Source organism: Salvelinus namaycush, chromosome 24 (assembly GCF_016432855.1).
Source record: "Salvelinus namaycush isolate Seneca chromosome 24, SaNama_1.0, whole genome shotgun sequence".
Classification (NCBI taxonomy): Eukaryota; Metazoa; Chordata; class Actinopteri; order Salmoniformes; family Salmonidae; genus Salvelinus; species Salvelinus namaycush.
Window position 1 is genome coordinate 5,842,500 of NC_052330.1, and position 18,238 is coordinate 5,860,737.

Below are 18,238 nucleotides of genomic sequence, written 5' to 3' on the forward strand. Positions count from 1 at the left end.
TATGACCAAAATCCTTTTAAAAAGTTAAACAATTCAACAAAACGTTTTATGTGAGGAGGTAACCATTGCAATGAACGCTAACAAGCCCATCTTACTGAAGCATATATCAGTCGTTGGCCTTTCCCTCTGTACTGGCACAGATCTACTGCTCACATGAATCAGCCCCATGGGCACCCCTACAGTTAACACAGACCGCTTGTTTTCCCCAATACTACAAATTCCTTTGTCTCATGCACTTCTGCACACTTCTCACACCTGAACCTCCCTCCTTCACACTGCTGCCACATGCCCATAAGCTTGACACCTGTAACAACATAATTGATTTGGCACAAAAGCTCATAAGGGACACCTTAAATAACCTAACATCACTTTGTCAGGCAAAGACTCAACATCAAAACTCAAAAGATCAGACAATGACTCTTCTATTTCACCACTCACGCCACCCTGTCTGCGTCGCACCAAACGACGAGCATCACAAACACCTGGAATCTTCCCCTTCAGTTGGTCTACTTTCACATGTACCGCTGAGAAAACGACAGTAAACATGCCGTCAACCCACGAGTGATGCAACGGGAATCTGCAGAACAGCGGTAATTCCATCGGAAGGTTTTGAGCCTCGGTGTTTTGGTGTAGCCAGGCTGGACTAACTGGAGTAGCATTTATTAGACTTTTCGAGCTTGTTGTTTCCTGTCGCAATTAATCCCCAAATGAAACCCCATAGTCAAGATGGGCATTGGAAATGTTACCGGTGAATCGTAAGAGTTCTTGGTGAGCAAGAATCCAAGATGTCTTCCAGTATCCCCACTAAATGGAAGTTGCTCAATTGAATGTCTTCATGAAGAACAGAAACAAAAGAGACATGCAAACATATTTGTGTAGTGGTGGTGTAAAGTATATAGGCCATCAAGTTTTCTTATACTGAATAGATGCATTTCGATTTGAATCCTATAGAATTTGCTGACTCACATGTTTTTGCTTCTCTCAATTCCTCCAGTTTTAGTTGGGGTCATTCAAGATACCAAATGCTTAGGAGCAAGGATTCACTACGTTGGCATCGTCATGTAATGCCCCAAGGGTGAGCAGAATCTCATTATACCACAGTGCTACAGTAAGTTAAAAAAATATATATATATTATATGTACTGCCTTGAGAATGAAATACAGACATAGTGTAGGCAGCAAGAACATCTAAATTTCTTTATTTAAGATGTGTTTATTTACTGTTTCTTTGATACATTGCATGCATGGGCACTGCCCAGTTATTGCTGTTGTCTGTCACAGTGGAACGTCCACAGAACTAGAATTCTATTTCTGTGGGAACATCAGACCTCACAGAGAATTCTCCTGACACTGTAGAGTTGTGGTGGTTGCAACTTGCATTGCCTCAATCCTGTTCACTGTGAGGAACTTGTCCACTGGGGCTTTCACTTCAATGCACGAAAACAGTTGATAATGGCTAACTGTTATTTGGTTTCACGCCTTTGCTGTTATGTAGAGCTTCCACAAAATGTCCTGCTGGTGTTAAAATCTGTGTGCTTGTGTTAGTTTAGTAGACTTGTGAACACTAAGATGTGTGGTGAAATCCCAAGGGATGTTATTGATGAATGAACTGGTGATGTCTTCTCATAGGTGTAATCATACGTTTGTCTACTTTTTGGATGTGCTCGGTGTTAGTCATATGGATTGAGAGAAAAAAATTCTGGGGGGGGTTTAAATGCCTAAATAATTGCTTTAATTATTATCAAAGAAAATTACAATAATGCCTCTTTGGTTTCACCTAAGTATTGTTTGTAGGTGATAGGGCTGGCAGATAATTAGAAAACAACACAGAAGAAAGGTATCTAGGGGAAAAAATGAAAAGCAACCTTGTGGCACAAAATCAATCTAATTGGTTAATTAGATGGGCATTGCAGTAAGCGAGATGAAGAACCATAAACGCTGTGTGTGTGTGTGTGTGTGTGTGTGTGTGTGTGTGTGTGTGTGTGTGTGTGTGTGTGTGTGTGTGTGTGTGTGTGTGTGTGTGTGTGTGTGTGTGTGTGTGTGTGTGTGTGTGTGTGTGTGACATGGTGCTCAGCTGTTTGTGCATTGAGCTGATTTGATGCCTGAGTGAACCCACTGTACGAGTATGTAGATTTTCATTTGGACAAGCCTGACTCCCAGTCCCAGCAGAGCCCACCGCCTGACTAGCCTCACATCACATGCTCCTATTATCTGTAGGTGTTGGAAGTCAGAGCACGGACAGACAACAAAGAGCCATATTAAAGGGAGGGAAGATCAAGTTTGATAGAATCTGATGATGTGCATGTTTTGTTATGGTGGAAACTGGGGGTGTCAAGCTATTGAAACTGCTTGGAAAGGAGAGGATCATAGATTTGAAATTGATATCACATCCTTTTATCTGGTTGTCAAAAAATTAAGTATTTGCTCCCTTCACGTATGTATTTATTTCCGTTCTTTTACAGAGAAAAAGCAACAACTTTATTTGTTTTGCCCAGTAACAGGCTTTTTGCTTTAATGAAACACACGGGCTTTTGCTTTGTTGCACTGGTCATTATGCCCATGCACATCCATTGTGTTGAGCGAGAGAGGCAGACTAGGATGTTGCAGTCATTATGTTTTGTTAGAGTTAAGTGCATCCCCTTCATCTTCATTGTAGGAAGCATTGGTCTCTCTGACATCCTTTACGGAACAAGTTGACAGCTTAACAAATCATTTATTTATTTTTTGCAATTTTTTTTTAGCAATTAACAATCAAAAACATTCTTAACAATCGCTAAAGTTGAAATGACTTGTGGATTGACAATCACATGGAATCATTATTTTAATAAGAACCTGATATCCACAGTAAATTCACACTCATCAAAGTTATGCCCTTAATCATCGTAAAGCAGACCATTCTCAAAGAGGGAAAATACATGTAAACCATATTTCATCAAATAGTTCATATTCCCTGTTTAAAAAGTGAAAGCACATGCATTATCAAGCATTGTTTTTAAGCATTATTCTAGAATCTAGCCTAGATATTTGTATTCCTAGATATTTGTATATTTGTATTTTTTTGGGGGGGAAAGTCAGCTTTGTGAAACAAACCCTCTCAAATCAGGAAACCTTTTCCCAGTGGAGCCATTGTATTTATTTTTGTTCTCTCACATACAGGTAGGGAAAAAACAGAGCATATGTCCTGTCAAGTGAGGTAAACACACAATGGCACAAAAAACCTACCAAAAAAATCTGGATTTTTATTGCCATGATGTCTCTTTTCCAAAACAAGAGCAACACTGCAATCTAGACCTACAATCTTAGAAAAAAATGGTTCCAAAAGGTTTTTTTGGGCTGTCCCCAAAGGATAACCTTTTTCGGTTCCAGGTAGATTAGAACCCTCTGTGAATGGCACAAGGACACATGCCGTAAAGATTATTGGGTACAAGATCCTTTTAGCCTCGCAGCTAGAGAGGTAGGGAGGGAGCTAGGGGGCGAGGCAGAGAGAGTAAGGACGAGAGTGTATGTGTGTGTATCTTTGTGTGTGTGTGTGTGTGTGTTCAGGGGGGTGTGCAGTAAATGAGTAGTGTGCATCTAGCCGTAGCGAGGCGATAATGGGAAAGCAAAGAGGATCATTATCTCCGACAGCCTGCGCTGCCATGCACTGGCGGACTTACCATTAGGCAGAAGAGGAAATTGCCTCAGGCCTAACATCATCGCTGGGCATAAAAAAAAATATATATATTTTTTTTTAACATACTTTTTTCAGCCCCCCCCCCCCCAAGCTCCGCTCAAGGCATAACCCCCCCCCAAAAATCATACCCATCAAAATCCGTCTGTTTAAGCTAGAGATGTTTTTTTGTTTTTTTTTGCATGGGTTGCGTCTCAATCCACCACATTCGCCACTGGTTTTAATGTCTATGATCCGCCAGCCTTCCTGTGGTGGAAGGTGGCCGACCTACAGCGGTGTTTGTCAAACCAGGAGGAGGTTTGAGATGGAGGTGAACAGGGCATTTCCACGTAAAAGTTTACGGGTAATTCCACAGTAAATCTTTTTTTTTCTTTTTCTGATGTTTCTTATATCTCTCAGACATAGGACAGACACTTCAAAACATACACTGAGTGAAAAAAAACCATTTAAGAACACCTGTTCTTTCCATTACATATTTTGACCAGGTGAATCCAGGTGAAAGCTATGAAAGTTAAATCCACTTCAATCAGTGTAGATGAAGGGGAGGAGACAGGTTAAAGAAGGATTTTTAAGCCTTGAGACAATTGAGACATGGATTGTGCAACTCCATATTAGGAGTTAGGAATCGTTTTGAAACTTTTTTTACGATCTGTTTTTCTATGTATGAATCTGTTATTCAATGTGTTTATATTGGCTAGTAGCAGTAAGCAGTTTATTTTAATACCTACAGGGGTCTTTAAAATTCCAAATCAAATAGATAAATTATCCTTGGTATGACCATCTTAAAACAATTCCATATGTTAGCTTAGTAGAAACCAAGACTGGGCCCTTTGACTCTAGGGGGATACAAATACGCATTTCTTTAGTAAAAAGGCAGATGCTGCTGATAATACTGCTATCATCGTCAAGGCAGAGGCAGAGCACATGTATGTGTAGCCCATGTACAGTGCCTATAGAAAGTCTACACCTCCTTGAAGTATTTTCACATTTTGTTGTATCACAAAGTGGGATTGAAATACATTGAATTGTAAAAAATAAAAAATGTTCAATTGATCTACACAAAATACTCCATAATGTCAACGTGAAAAGACAATTCTACACATTTTGTACAAATTAATCAAAATGAAATAACTCAAATATAGTCGTTCCATTAGTATTCACCCCCCTTTGTTTAGGAAAAACCTTAATTAGTTCAGAAGTAGAATTTGGCTTAACAAAACACACAACTTATATTTACTCACTCTGTGTGAAATAATAGGGGTTGGCATGATTTTTGAATGACTACCCCGTCCTATGTCCCCCATACATACAACATCTGTAAGGTCCCTCAGTCAAGTATTGAATTTCAAGCACAGATTAAACTACAAAGACCAGGGAGCTTTTGGAAAGCCTCATTTAGAAAGGGCAGTGATTGGTAGATGGCCGTTATGGGAGAAAACTAAGGATGGATCAACAACACTGTAGTGACTCCACAATAATGACCTAAATGACAGTGAAAAGAGGAATACAAATAAACAGAATAAAAATATTGCAAAACATGCATATGTGTGCAACAAAATACTACAGCAATACTGCCAAAAAAACGAGGCAAAGGAATGAAAGTTTTGGCCTAAATGCAAAACCTTATGTTTGGGGCAAATCCAACACAACACATCACTGAGTAACTGCCTCCTTATTTTCAAGCATGGTGGTGACTGCATCATGGTATGGGTATGCTTGACATCTGGGGAGTTTTTCAGGATGAAAAGAAACGGGATGGAGCTAAGCACAGGAAAAATCACGAAATATTAGTGTTTACATTTTATGTAATAATTAAAAAAAAAACATTACACAGCATTTAGTGTTGATTTTTTTTGTCAACAATTACATCCATTATAATCCAACTTTGTAACACAATAAAATGTGCAGAAATCCTAGGGGTTGTCGTCTTTCTATCGACACTATCTGATTCTGCCTGGATAAAAAGATTATGTCATGTCATACTCTTTTTGTCCAGATAGCATCAGATACATGGGTTACATATAGTAAGACAGAGGGGCGCTGTTTTGCTCGCTCGGATGCTTTCTCTGGTGAGATCGTTTTAGCCACTTGCTAATTTAAGGAAAGTTGGTGGGTGCACGCACTGTTCGGATGCTGGAATTATTTTTGGATGAACGTGCGAATGGACCCTACTTTTGAAGTGATTTGTTTGACAATCAGATGGAAACATCATGACTGGTTGTGTTCATGGCACATTAAAAGGTAATACATTTTTACAGTTAAAACTACAGGAGAGGGGCTCAGACTGGCCTCTGCCTTAGGTCTCCAAATCACTAAGTCTGCCCTGCTGCCATGTACGTTATTCCCCTCCAAGGTGGACTGGAGGTGTGTGTATGGTATTGGTGGGAATCCGATGTTCCTTTTCATTTCTTTAGTCTTCTGTAATTCTCCTTTACAAACAGTTGAAGTTCTACAAACACATTTTAGGCACATGCTTTGGTAGTTATGTTTTAGTAACTACTCTCCATTCCACTGCATTATTTAACAAGCTACAGATAATTTAACGAGCTGCATTATTTAACAAGCATGCCAAGAAGACTGAATATCAATCAGTCTGTTTATCTTTTGAAAATAGGATTGAGGATGATTATTTTAATCTCACAAGGCAAATGGGGCTCGAAGAGATGCAAGCTTGCAAAGAACATCTTCGTTTTTCAGACACATCGACGCTACTCAATTAAACGTCTATTCCAAGTTGGTTCAACGTAATTTCATTGAAATGACATGGAAACAATGTTTATTCAACCAGTGTGTGCCCAGTGGGTAACTTGCTATGCAAACGATGTCATATTATTAGCAGCTAATTATCACCAGCACTGTTTTCTCATTGAAACCTTTGGTATGGAAAAGCCTCCGCGTCCGTTTTTAAAGGAACTTGTCACAGGCTATACAATACTTGTACTGCGCTTGTGCATTTTTATGACACCTCTCCTCTACCCCACCCTTGTGTCTTTCCGCCCACCACAGCAGCAGTCAAGGAGGCATTTACCCCAGGATTCTGGATCCACAAGCTGCCTTTCTCCAAGACTTTGGGAATACCTTTACTGCTTGCGCTTGCAGTAGCAAGAGAGATGAGAGGGGGCGATAAGGCTGTCAAAGTCATTACCTTCCTCCTTCCTCACCCTTTTTTCTCTCCTCCACTCTCTCCCTCTCACAAAGGCAGCCAGTAGATTGGCCTCAGGATTCTCCCTCCACCCCACTAACAATAGCGGGGTTTAGGGATAAAACATATTAAACATAGTCCTGCAGGCTGTAGCCAGCCCGGGCGTCTTTTGGAGGGACTCTGGATGGAGAGTAGAACTGTTGCGTTCCCTTGTCCTCATGTAGCGGCTTCTCCTGTAGAGGCTCCTCCTGCTGGATTTCGTCAGCTGCTTGGGCCTCATCCTGGGGCCCTTTGTCACCCCATTGTAGCTGCTCGCGGCTTGACTGCTCATTAGGCGACGTCTGCTGTTCAAAGTCCTTCTGCCCCCGTTGCAGTTGCTCCCGCAGTATCAGGTCACGCTGGAGCTGGTCGCGCTGTATTTGCTCCTGGTTTATCTGCTGCTGCAGTAGTTTGTCAGGAAAGGTGGTAGAGGTGGATGTTGAGGTGTAGTCCAACTGCCCCTCTCTTTTCCCGGGACACGACAAACAAAAGATGACCCCACCGGCCAGCAGTAGGCCGGCAGAGACAAAGGTCACGTACACGGCGCCCCCAGGTTCGTATTTACTGCTCTCGGGGACGTTGGAGTCCAGGAAGGTAGTGATTACCTCGTTGGTGAACCAGGAAGCGGGCACCAGGCAGAGGATGCCAGCCAAGATGAAGCAACCCCCCGCCCCGATGGCCGCGTGTCCCTTTGCCCGGTGACTGCCCCCCCAGCGGGTACATTTGAGCCCCAGGGCAGCGAGACAGAGGCCAAGGCAAGCCATCATGCACGACAGAACCATTGTCGTCCGGGCGGTCTGCAGGTAGGCAGGCAGTGAAAGAACAGAGTACTTCAAGGTGCAGCTGAACACGCCGGTGCTGTACCAGGTACAGTCCATCCACAGCCCCTGCATCTGGGAGATGGCAGTCATGATGTTGGAGCCCACGTCGGCACTCACCTTCCAGTTGGGCAGCAGCGTGGCCACGGTGGCGCCCAGGACGCCCAGTAGCGCCAGGGCAAAGGCGAGGATCTGCATGGCGGAGGACGCCATCGGCGAGTTGCGAGTCTCCTCCTCTCCGGCACGGCGGCACCCTCACCTTGCGGTGGCCTGAGCCTGGCTCCTTGGCTCCGTCTCTCCCTATCGCCCTGGTGCAGGCGCGGGTCCTGACAGCAGATAATTCCTCAGTGCAGGCTCCAGTGGGCTGTGATAAAAAGCGAAATGAGAATTGAACTGAGCGAGCAAGCGTGACGATCAGACGGATGAGGCACAAGGGCTGGTAATGTGGGGAGAGGAGACTGCGCTTTGCTCTTTCTTTCTCCTTCTTTTGAGGGGAGAAGCGTGTGTGAGGGTGCTTTCTGTTTGCCTGCATTTTGACTCTGCATCCCTGGCTTTGTGTGACTAAGTTTTGTGGTGTTCATTTAAAGGCTCAATTATGTGCATTTAAAGCTGCAGTGTCCTTCCTCTGAAAGTAGGTTACTTAAAACAATTTTTTTTTTACATCAAGCAGCTAGTTTAATTCACTTCAGCTGTCAGGTAAATGCTGGTTCTATGGAATATACAATATTTCTAATTGAAACGTGCATAAGCTATTTCTTGTAAAATAACGTGTCATTTCTTAAATTCTTTACTCTGTCTTCTTTATGTTAGTGACGTTCTGACATTGATGCTAATGTAAATGTGTTGTTAAAGTGAATAAGTGCATAGTTTGTCTGTAATGCAGTGTTTGAGAGAGAAGAAAACCCATCCTTACCTTTTGTGTGTCTTGGACAGCGTGCCATGGTGCGTCAGTCTCTTCTCAATGTTGTCTGGGCACAAAAGAGAGAAAAAAAACATAACAATAAAATAGGGTGAGCAGCTTAGCGATTCGCACTTCCTCCTTCCATCTCCTTAGCAACAGAACATACAATTCCATCCTTTTCAGTGTCCCATAAAAGACGTGCCCGCCACACATCCTTGTTGCCTTTGAGCTACAGCACCACTAAGGAGAACTGAGTGGTGGACTGAGAGAAATGTGGTGTGAGAGTTGTTAAAGAACTAGACTAGGCTAGACTAACCTGAAGGTCATTGATTCAGATCAAGCTAATGTCCTCTCAGCAAATGGGCAGCCTGAGAATGTGATTAAAGACCGTAATAAGCTAATATTTTTCATCACGGCATGTTTGAATGTCTGACTGAAATGAGCAGTTCAAGATTTGTTGGTGTTCCTTTAATTGGTTCAATATATCATTTAGACAGCCGAGAGTTTTGAGGTTTGATTTGACATTGGTGCTCGCTTGGTGGTGGCTCTGTGTGTTTCGTCAATCGTCACTCAGAGCACAATAGAAACCGACTGATGACAAAGACCTGCATCCTCGTCCTTTTGCCCTGCAGCCGATACGAAGGTGTCGCCCTTCAAGTGACCGCGTGAACTATGGCCGACTGCAATGCACAGATAAGACTGTGAACAGCCCCCTCCTTTTGTGGCGATCGAACACACACAGCAGTATCCCAACAACAGTTACACAACCTTTCCTCATAGTAATCCTGTGTCTATATATTCACACACTGTGACAGCAAAAAGAAAGTACCCTATCGTACCCTACAGGAACCATTACCAGAGGGCTGAACATAAAGGTTGCCCATAGGGCTTTGACCAAATGTAGTGCACTACATAGGGAATAGGATGCCATTTGGGAAGCAAAGAAATATAAATGTACCACCTTCTCCTCAGGCCCCTATCAGACACCCCCCCCCCCCCCACACACACACACACACACTTCACTTCTCTGTCCTGTGTGGAGAGAAAGACTACATTCATTTGAAAAATAGGAAAATATCACTGGAAGAGAAGAGATCATTTGACCTTAGCCAGTCCGCGTATTCCCATTAGCCCATTACATTATCTGTTCCAGACCGGTGATGACAGGTACCGTAGCAGGGAGGGAGTGTGGAGAGTAAATGCCACTATGATCATTACCACAGCTGTAGTCCTCATTAGGAGACCCCTAGCTCTATTTATGCGCCCATCCATTCCTGAAGGGACACAGCTCCTCTACATCCCACCACCCTACTCCCAAGAACAGCAGCATCCGGAGGTGAATGACCGCAGGTCAACTACCAATTTGAATATCACGAAAATTGGGGCGAAAAAGGGGTAATAAATAAACAAAATAAGATACAAATGTATGAAAGTAGTTTAGTGTATAAAAAAGGGGATAAATATGTGTACAATATACAGTTGAAGTCGGAGGTGTACATACACTTAGGTTGGAGTCATTAAAACTTGTTTTTCAACCACTCCACAAATGTCTTGTTAACAAACTATATTTTTGGCAAGTCAGTTAGGACATCTACTTTGTGCATGACACAAGTAATTTTTCCAACAATTGTTTACAGACAGATTATTATCAGGAGGAATGGGCCAAAATTTACCCAACTCATTGTGAGAAGCTTGTGGAAGGCTATCCGAAATGTTTGACCCAGGTTAAACGATTTAAAGGCAATGCTACCAAATACCAATTAAGTGTATGTAAACTTCTGACCCACTGGGAATGTGATGAAAGAAATAAAAGCTGAAATAAATCATTCTCTCTACTATTATTCTGACATTTCACATTCTTAAGATAAAGTGGTGATCCTAACTGACCTAAGACAGGGAATTTTTACTAGGATTAAATGTCAGGAATTGTGAAAAACTGAGTTTAAATGTATTTGGCTAAGGTGCATGTAAACTTCCGACTTCAACTGTACATAAATCATTTCCTCATCTTTCTTATATCTCTCAGATATTGGACAGACACTTCAAAACAAACTTCCTTTCGATACATTTTTTTGGGACTATTTGTTTTTCCATGTATGAATAATTTATTCAATGTGTTTCTATAGGCTAATAGCAGTAAGGCCAAATTCAATGTTTCATCAAATCTTTTTTTAAATCTTTTTTTTGATACCTAAATGGGTCCTAAAATTCCAAATCAAATAGCTAGATGATCCTTGGTATGAGTATCTTAAAAAAATTCCATATGTTTGCTTAGTAGAACCCTCCCTCCCGACCCCGGCTTAGACTCTAGTTGGAGGACCAACTTTGGGCCTCCTGCCTCAAACAGAAAGTCACATTGAAGTCATTAAAATTGTAGAATTGTAGAATTGTTGTGTGTGTGTGTGTGTGTGTGTGTGTGTGTGTGTGTGTGTGTGTGTGTGTGTGTGTGTGTGTGTGTGTGTGTGTGTGTGTGAGAGAGAGAGATGTGAGAGAGAGATGTGAGAGGACATGGCAGGCCATTAAAAGCATGCAGTTCCATATATTTATCCCTTTTCCTTCCGGGCACCGAAGTTGGGCTTGATACAGAGCCTGTCTACCGAAAGTCAAAGGAAAAACAGTCGTGAATTTTACGTGCTGCATGCATCGCACTACTACTGTGTGCCATATTCCTTTGTACAAAAACTGTATGGACTTTTACTACCCAAATATGAGCATGTCATGAATGGAAAAAAGTAATAAAGTGCTCTTTAAGACCTGACCAGATAATGTTTTGTCATCATTATTTTACTACCCAGAATTTAGACAATTATTTAGGTAACATGAATATTACTCGTACTCTTGGGAATTACTTCTAGCCTGTTGTCTCATTATTGCACATGACATGAGTCAATGAGACTGGAAAGAACTGCATTTCTCAAAAATACAGACTTGGTTTTGGAGTTGTCATCTAAAATGTGTTTCTTCCCAAGGCAGTATACTGTATGGAATTCTCCTCCATTATGTTGCCAAGAGTTACTAAGTACGCAGGCAGGCAAGGTCATGCAGTTTCCCAAGAGTAACTTTAAGGACAAGTAAACATCTACTAACGCAACACCGCTACAAGGTGAACAGAACATTCGCATTAATGTTATGTGATATCTGTGGTAATAGGATATTTTTAATAAACTCTTTTTGATAGATATTGACCATATGAGCAGACTATAAAGTCCTTTACCAGCCTAGCCCTTTGAGGGTGTAGTGTAGTGTATTTGATGCATGTTTAGCCTGGGCTGAGAGGGGAGCGTGGGAAGAGGAGGGGCTGTGTCACAAATGGCACCCGATTCACTTTCTAGCGCACTGCCTTTGACCAGACCCCTGGTCAAAAGTAGTGCACTAGAAAGTGAATAGGGTGTCATTTGGGATGCAGTGAGGAGGGAGATGGGAACCAAGGCAACTCTCAGTAGAGCAGTGTTATTCTAGGTCTATTGCATGGCCTCCACTAAGTGGAGAAGTAGCTGCTGATGTGTAGGCTAGTTTTCGAAAGGAACATTCTACTACTCCTTGTTTACTTTTGCTTGTTTACTTTTCACTCCCATCATTCCTATGGGACAGTAGTGATGTGTTGTACTGAGGAGATGTTGTTAGGGATGGATGAAAATGTACAGAATGGGGCCTCCCGAGTGGCGCAGGGATCTAAGGCACTTCATCGTAGTGCTTGAGGCATCACTACAGACCCGGGTTCGATCCCAGGCTGTGTCGCAGCCGGCCGCGAAGGGGAGACCCATTTGGCCCAGCATCGTCCGGGTTAGGGGAGGTTTTGGCCGGCCGGGATGTTCTTGTCCCATCGTGCTCTAGCGACTCCTTGTGGCGGGTTGGGCGCAGTGCACACTGACTTCAGTCGCCAGTTGTACGGTGTTTCCTCCGACACATTGGTGCGGCTGACTTCCGGGTTAAGCGAGCAGTGTGTCAAGAAGCAGTGCGGCTTGGCAGGGTGGTGTTTCAGAGGACGCATGGCTCTTGTCTATCTGCATCAGTGTTCTATAGTTAGTTTCTTTTAGGCTGTGTATCGGTGTGTCCGATGCCGCCCTTCATCTCTGATTCTCTGAATCTGTAGTGTGGTCTCAATGAAATGATCCAGCTTTATGAAATGGACAGCTCACGGCGCTGAAAGTAGGCAAATTTGAATAGGCATAATACTTTAAAACCGTCCTCATTTTAATTCAACTTTACTAACAACAAGAGGGTTTTGTGTTGGAGCCTACATGTATTTCCTCCTGTTTATGAAACAAGAGGTAGGCCTACCTGTTTGACAGATGATGTTAGGCCATAGGCTGAAATATCCATAGGTTTGTCGTTGAATTCCACCATCCACTCTTTTAAACAGGCTACCTCTGTGTCAGTGAAGGGATGTTAAGTTAAAACCGTCGAATTGAGGCAGTATGCGGGGGTATGCCATAGTCCTACCTTTTATTAAAGAAAATGGCAAAAAGCACAGCCCTACCCCTTGTTTGCTTAAGATTTTGAAGCAAAGAAAACATCCGATTTATATAGTAAAAATATATAATATTTCCCCAGTGGGTGGGCCTGTATAGACATGCCTACACCCCTGTTGTAACAGTACTTTGGTCCACAATGCTGTATTCCAGGAACAAGCTATAAAATACCAGAGAAAGACGTTGCTCCGATACATATGGGAATATCATTGTTTAGTTTCTTTGACATTCGGAGGCTGAGCTACAACCTTCTATAGCCGAGGAGACAAAAAGCACACTTGGGAAGTAATCTAATTCTGTCACTATGAATTGATTAAGCTATTCACTTAATGTACAATAGAAGATGTTTAAACCCAAGACAGCTTTTTAGGGAAACGCTCGTGACCTTCTCTCGTTGGGTTAAGCCACGGAAGAAGAGTAACCAGCATTTGAAGCGTACAGTTTTCTGCGTCGGTAGGCCTACTTTTGAAAGTACCACGCTCAGATTCCTAATGTATAATGTCTCAGATGTAATTATTTGCAAACAGGGACCGTTTCGTTGCAAACAAGACATGCCGTTTTGGCATTGGAGAAATATGATCAGATGAACACATAGACCTATCTCTCTGTCTATTCTTAGCCTGTCATTTCGGTCGTTTGTGTGGTTTCTGCTAATATGTAAAATGATATAGGTTTGCATGAAATGTTTATGAAAGTAAAAAAAATCTTGGACCTGCAAATACCATGATAGATTCATGCAATGCTTTTACTATAAAGGAGATTTTTCCACCCTCTACTCTTGTCCACGATGGTCTGCAAATCCTTAACCATCTGGCCCACAGCCCTGTGCGCTATCAAAATGATTGTGTTACCATATAATGCTTGCAGGACGAAGAACAGTTTCTAAAACCGCATACAGTATCTAAGGCTCTGGTCTATACTAGGACTGAGGGAAAATGGTAGACATGTTCTCTGCTATCCACTTTGTTGTAATTATTATTTTGGGTATAGAGGAGGGTCACTTGTTTTGTTTCAAGCTTTCAGGGGGTGTTGATGTAAATATATATTTTGCTGACAGGAGGGCCGTCCATTTTCTCCATGCAACCCTTATTATAAATGACGTTCACTTCCTTATTGCTCTTCCCAATATTTCTCATTACTGTGTACTCATCTAAGATTCATAATGTTTAATGATGGAGGATGAGCCTAACTGAGGACTATGGTTTGGCAGAGACAGACTGTTGGCAGTTATTCTGTTGGCACTTCCAAAGAGGAATACAAATTCAAAGCCAGAGGTACATTTCTGGAATGTTGGAATGTTGGTGTAGAAGGGGGGCCTACCCAGAATTCTTTTAAAATAAAAATAAAGTATTATTAATGTGAAATGGCGAGCACGATTCCAACGTTTTCATTGCCAGCTTGTTTGAAGTATTTTATTTTTTAAAGAAGAAATGTTGAAATTGGTCACATAGCCAAATCATTTTTATAGGCTTGTAATGAAGATACTGCACGTCTAGTCTGGTATTAATTACAGGTTTCTGTTCTGCTTGTTGTTCCCTCTTTTTAAAGCCTTGTTCATACAAGCACATAAAAATAAAACTGTGTTGAGCTCATTCAGCAAATCTATTTCCAAAGGGAAAAGTTACGAGCAGGAGACTAACAAAGACCTATTGAAGTATTTTAGCTAAGAGACAAATGCAAGAAACGTATTTTCTTCTTAGATATCACTTCATGTGCAGACCCTATGGTCTGGAGGTCTAGGCACATGTATGCAACCCTGGAGACTGGGATTCAAGCCTTGTCTCCACCCTTCCTAATCTGTCTCCCCTGCTGTTTCTGATCTAAAATGCCCTAAAAAAATATATATTATTACAAGTCCCTTTATGATTACCGAATTTACTGATGTTTGCTGGGATGACAAGCTGTCCAGCAATGAGAAATGTTGCATTGGAGTGCTGTTAGAATGTTAATTTGTGATACTAGGCAACTAGGCTATTTGTTGCTTTCCATTTTCATTGCTACACTACCCCAGTCTCAGATGAAGTTGGAATAGCAAAACTCCACAGCAAGAGAAGTGGGAAAAGGTAACGTCTTAAGTAATGAGGATGAACTAAAGGTGTTAAGCCTAATCAGCCTATCGCAGTAGCCAGAACACCAGGTGAAATGGGATATCGGAGTTGAGAGTTCATTCCATAGACTGAAATATTTGAGTATGAGCAGCCAGTATACTGACTACAGCCTGGAAGAATCAACTCTCCCCAAATCATCAAACAGACAGGAATATAAACAACCTATTTACTCCCACAGTCAAGAGGCAATGCCCTCACTATTACCTGCCAGCAGTTGAGTTGACGCTGTGTTTTATCACCAATGAGGCATCACCATGAAATTATTAATGACAGGTTCCTAAGGTAATTGACTGTTTTTGCACAGCGTATACAGTCAATGTGGATGGTTAAATAACTAGGTGTTTAGAAATTCTAATCTCCTTGGAAAAATGTCATTCGTTGCCATGACATCGGAGTAATGGAATGATGAGGGAAAAGATGGAACCCATTTCCGGCGACCTGATTGGACAAGCCATAATAAGGAAGGTACATGAGCTGCGATGGAAAGTGCAAATGAACAAGCTGTCGACAAAGTTATTAGAACGAGGATCGTGTAAATCTATCTGGTGTTACTCGACATGTCCAAGTTGCTAACAGATGTGCTAGTGTACACAAACTGTCATCCATAGACATATCTCAGTCCAACTGTAGATTACTGTCGCTAGATGTGGTCCGTATTATCTAACGGAAGTCTACCTAATGCGTTGTAATCAGTCTCGCATGATGAGAGAAGAAAGAAGGAAACACTTACCGCTATTCTATCCATCCAGTCGGACAACTCACAATGGAACGTTTCCCCTGTGTCTGAGGGATTTGCAGACACACACACACACACACGTGTATGTGAGTATGTCAGGTCAGCGAGTGCTAGTTGAGTCTTGAACAAAGAAAAAACTATCCTGGTCACAAGTACAGTGTCCCAGTATGCCAACGCTCTGGTCATCTGTGGTGGAGCTCCTAGATTCCAAGCCTTTTCGTAAAGCTAGTCTCCCTGTTCTCTGCTTCTCTCTCTCTCTCTCTCTCTGTCCTCCAAGAGTTGCTGAATTTCCTCTTTTCACTTCAGTTTGCTCCTCAATTCATGCACCTCGGTGAGGTAGCGGCAGAGTTCCCTTCCCTTTGCGCTGTAGATCCAGGAGGCCCCAGGAGGATCCCAGTCATATCATGGATGAATGGCAGGAGGCAGGAGTCGGCTGATCCACTGATGGCTGAAGAGACCCAGCTGTGTTGGAGCATGCCAGAGAGCAGAGCACACCTGCCTGCCTGTCTGTCGGTCTGCCGCTGCTGCTGTGGTCTTTGTGGAATGGCAATCCCCCTCTATTGGTCTGGGTAGAGAAAAGAGCACGAGGCTGGCAGACAAGAGAGTCTAGTGATACTGTAGTAGGCAGGCAGAGGGAGTTTTGAGAGGAGAAAGTGGAGGAGGTGGTGGACCAGGCACTGCCTTCAACAGTTTGTCAGTTCAGAGGAGCTGCTGCCAGTGGGCTGTGTTATCTGTGGAGCCCAGCCTCCAGTCCTCCTGCACTCTGCCCCCAGAGATAGATTTAAATTCAGCCATTCCCCATTCCTCTGTCATCCACTCCTTCTTTAATCCACCCACTGCTGAGACCAACATTTACTTCTCTTCCAACACAGCTTCTCTTCCGAGGCCTTTTTCTTGTGAAGAGTAAGCAGTAGGCACGCTTCTGAAGTGTGTTCCTTCTCTCCTCAGGCTGTCAGGCGGCAGTGTGGCAGTATGTTCAGTGGTGGAGGCTCATGTTGAATTTATGTGTGTGTGTGTGTGTGTGTGTGGAGTGGGCTGTGTTTATGGCCCTTCACAAAAGGTGTTACTGTGGCAACAGGAACTGAACCGGCTTGCCATCACACACAGCCTCCTGTTTCCCCTTTAAAGCAATCTGTTACGCACATACCTTAAAACCTCTCCATCTCCTGAGTGTGTGTCTTTGTTTCTTGTGTGTGGTCTCCATCTTTGTTGTGTGTGTGTGTGTGTGTATGTCTATTCTCCTGTCTGTCTATCCGTCCGTCCGCATGTCTGTCTGTCTTTTGTGTCTGGCCCAGGAATGCTGTGTCTCATCCTTCAGATCCAAGACTGTAGCTAAATTGACCAAGGACATTCCCCCCTTTAGAGAACTGCACCAACTGAGAGGAAAATAAATCTCCTCCCCTTCTAATTTCTACTACTCCCTCCATTCCTCCATTTTACGTGACGAAGACTGGCTGACGCCCTTACACCTGATTAACGTTGTCCGCAGACCTGTGAACAAAAAGACCTGGAAAGAGGGCCAGCAATTATGACTCATTGTGTTGGTGCTGATAGACTGGATAAAAAAAAAAGATCTCTCCCTGCTCCAGCTAGCTACAGTGTCTGTGTTCACCAGAGCCTCAACTCCACTGTCTGAAGGAGGAAGAGTCTGTGTGAGTCACACACACACACACACACACACACACACACACACACACACACACACACACACACACACACACACACACACACACACACACGTAACGAATGTGAAATGGCTAGCTAGTTAGCGGGTACGCGCTAATAGCGTTTCAATCAGTTACGTCACTTGCTCTGAAACCTAGAAGTAGTGTTGCCCCTTGCTCTGCAAGGGCCGCGGCCTTTGTGGCGCGATGGGTAACGATGCTTCGTGGGTGACTGTTGTTGATGTGTGCAGAGGGTCCCTGGTTCGCGCCCGTGTCGGGGCGAGGGGACGTACTAAAGTTATACTGTTACATTGATGCTGTTGACCCGGATCACTGGTTGCTGCGGAAAAGGAGGAGGTTGAAAGGGGGGTGAGTGTAACGAATGTGAAATGGCTAGCTAGTTAGCGGGTACGCGCTAATAGCGTTTCAATCAGTTACGTCACTTGCTCTGAAACCTAGAAGTAGTGTTCCCCCTTGCTTAGCAAGGGCCGTGGCCTTTGTGGCGCGATGGGTAACGATGCTTCGTGGGCGACCGTTGTTGATGTGTGCAGAAGGTCCCTGGTTCGCGCCCGTGTCGGGGCGAAGGGACGGTTTAAAGTTATACTGTTACACACACACACAACACTGAGGCTCGGGTAAAGGATGCTGCACCTACACTGATGTGGTGTGGTTGTTGTGGCTAGCTCTGG

At 43.1% G+C, this 18,238-nt stretch overlaps 1 protein-coding gene across 1 annotated transcript; it reads right to left on the reverse strand.

Moving 5' to 3' along the window:
• Window positions 1–6,939: 6,939 nt before the first annotated feature.
• Window positions 6,940–7,881, reverse strand: LOC120019251 (claudin-20-like). The gene has a single exon (XM_038962569.1). The coding sequence runs from the start codon at window positions 7,879–7,881 to the stop codon at window positions 6,940–6,942; it is 942 nt and encodes a 313-aa protein (XP_038818497.1).
• Between the last annotated feature and the right edge of the window lie 10,357 nt (window positions 7,882–18,238).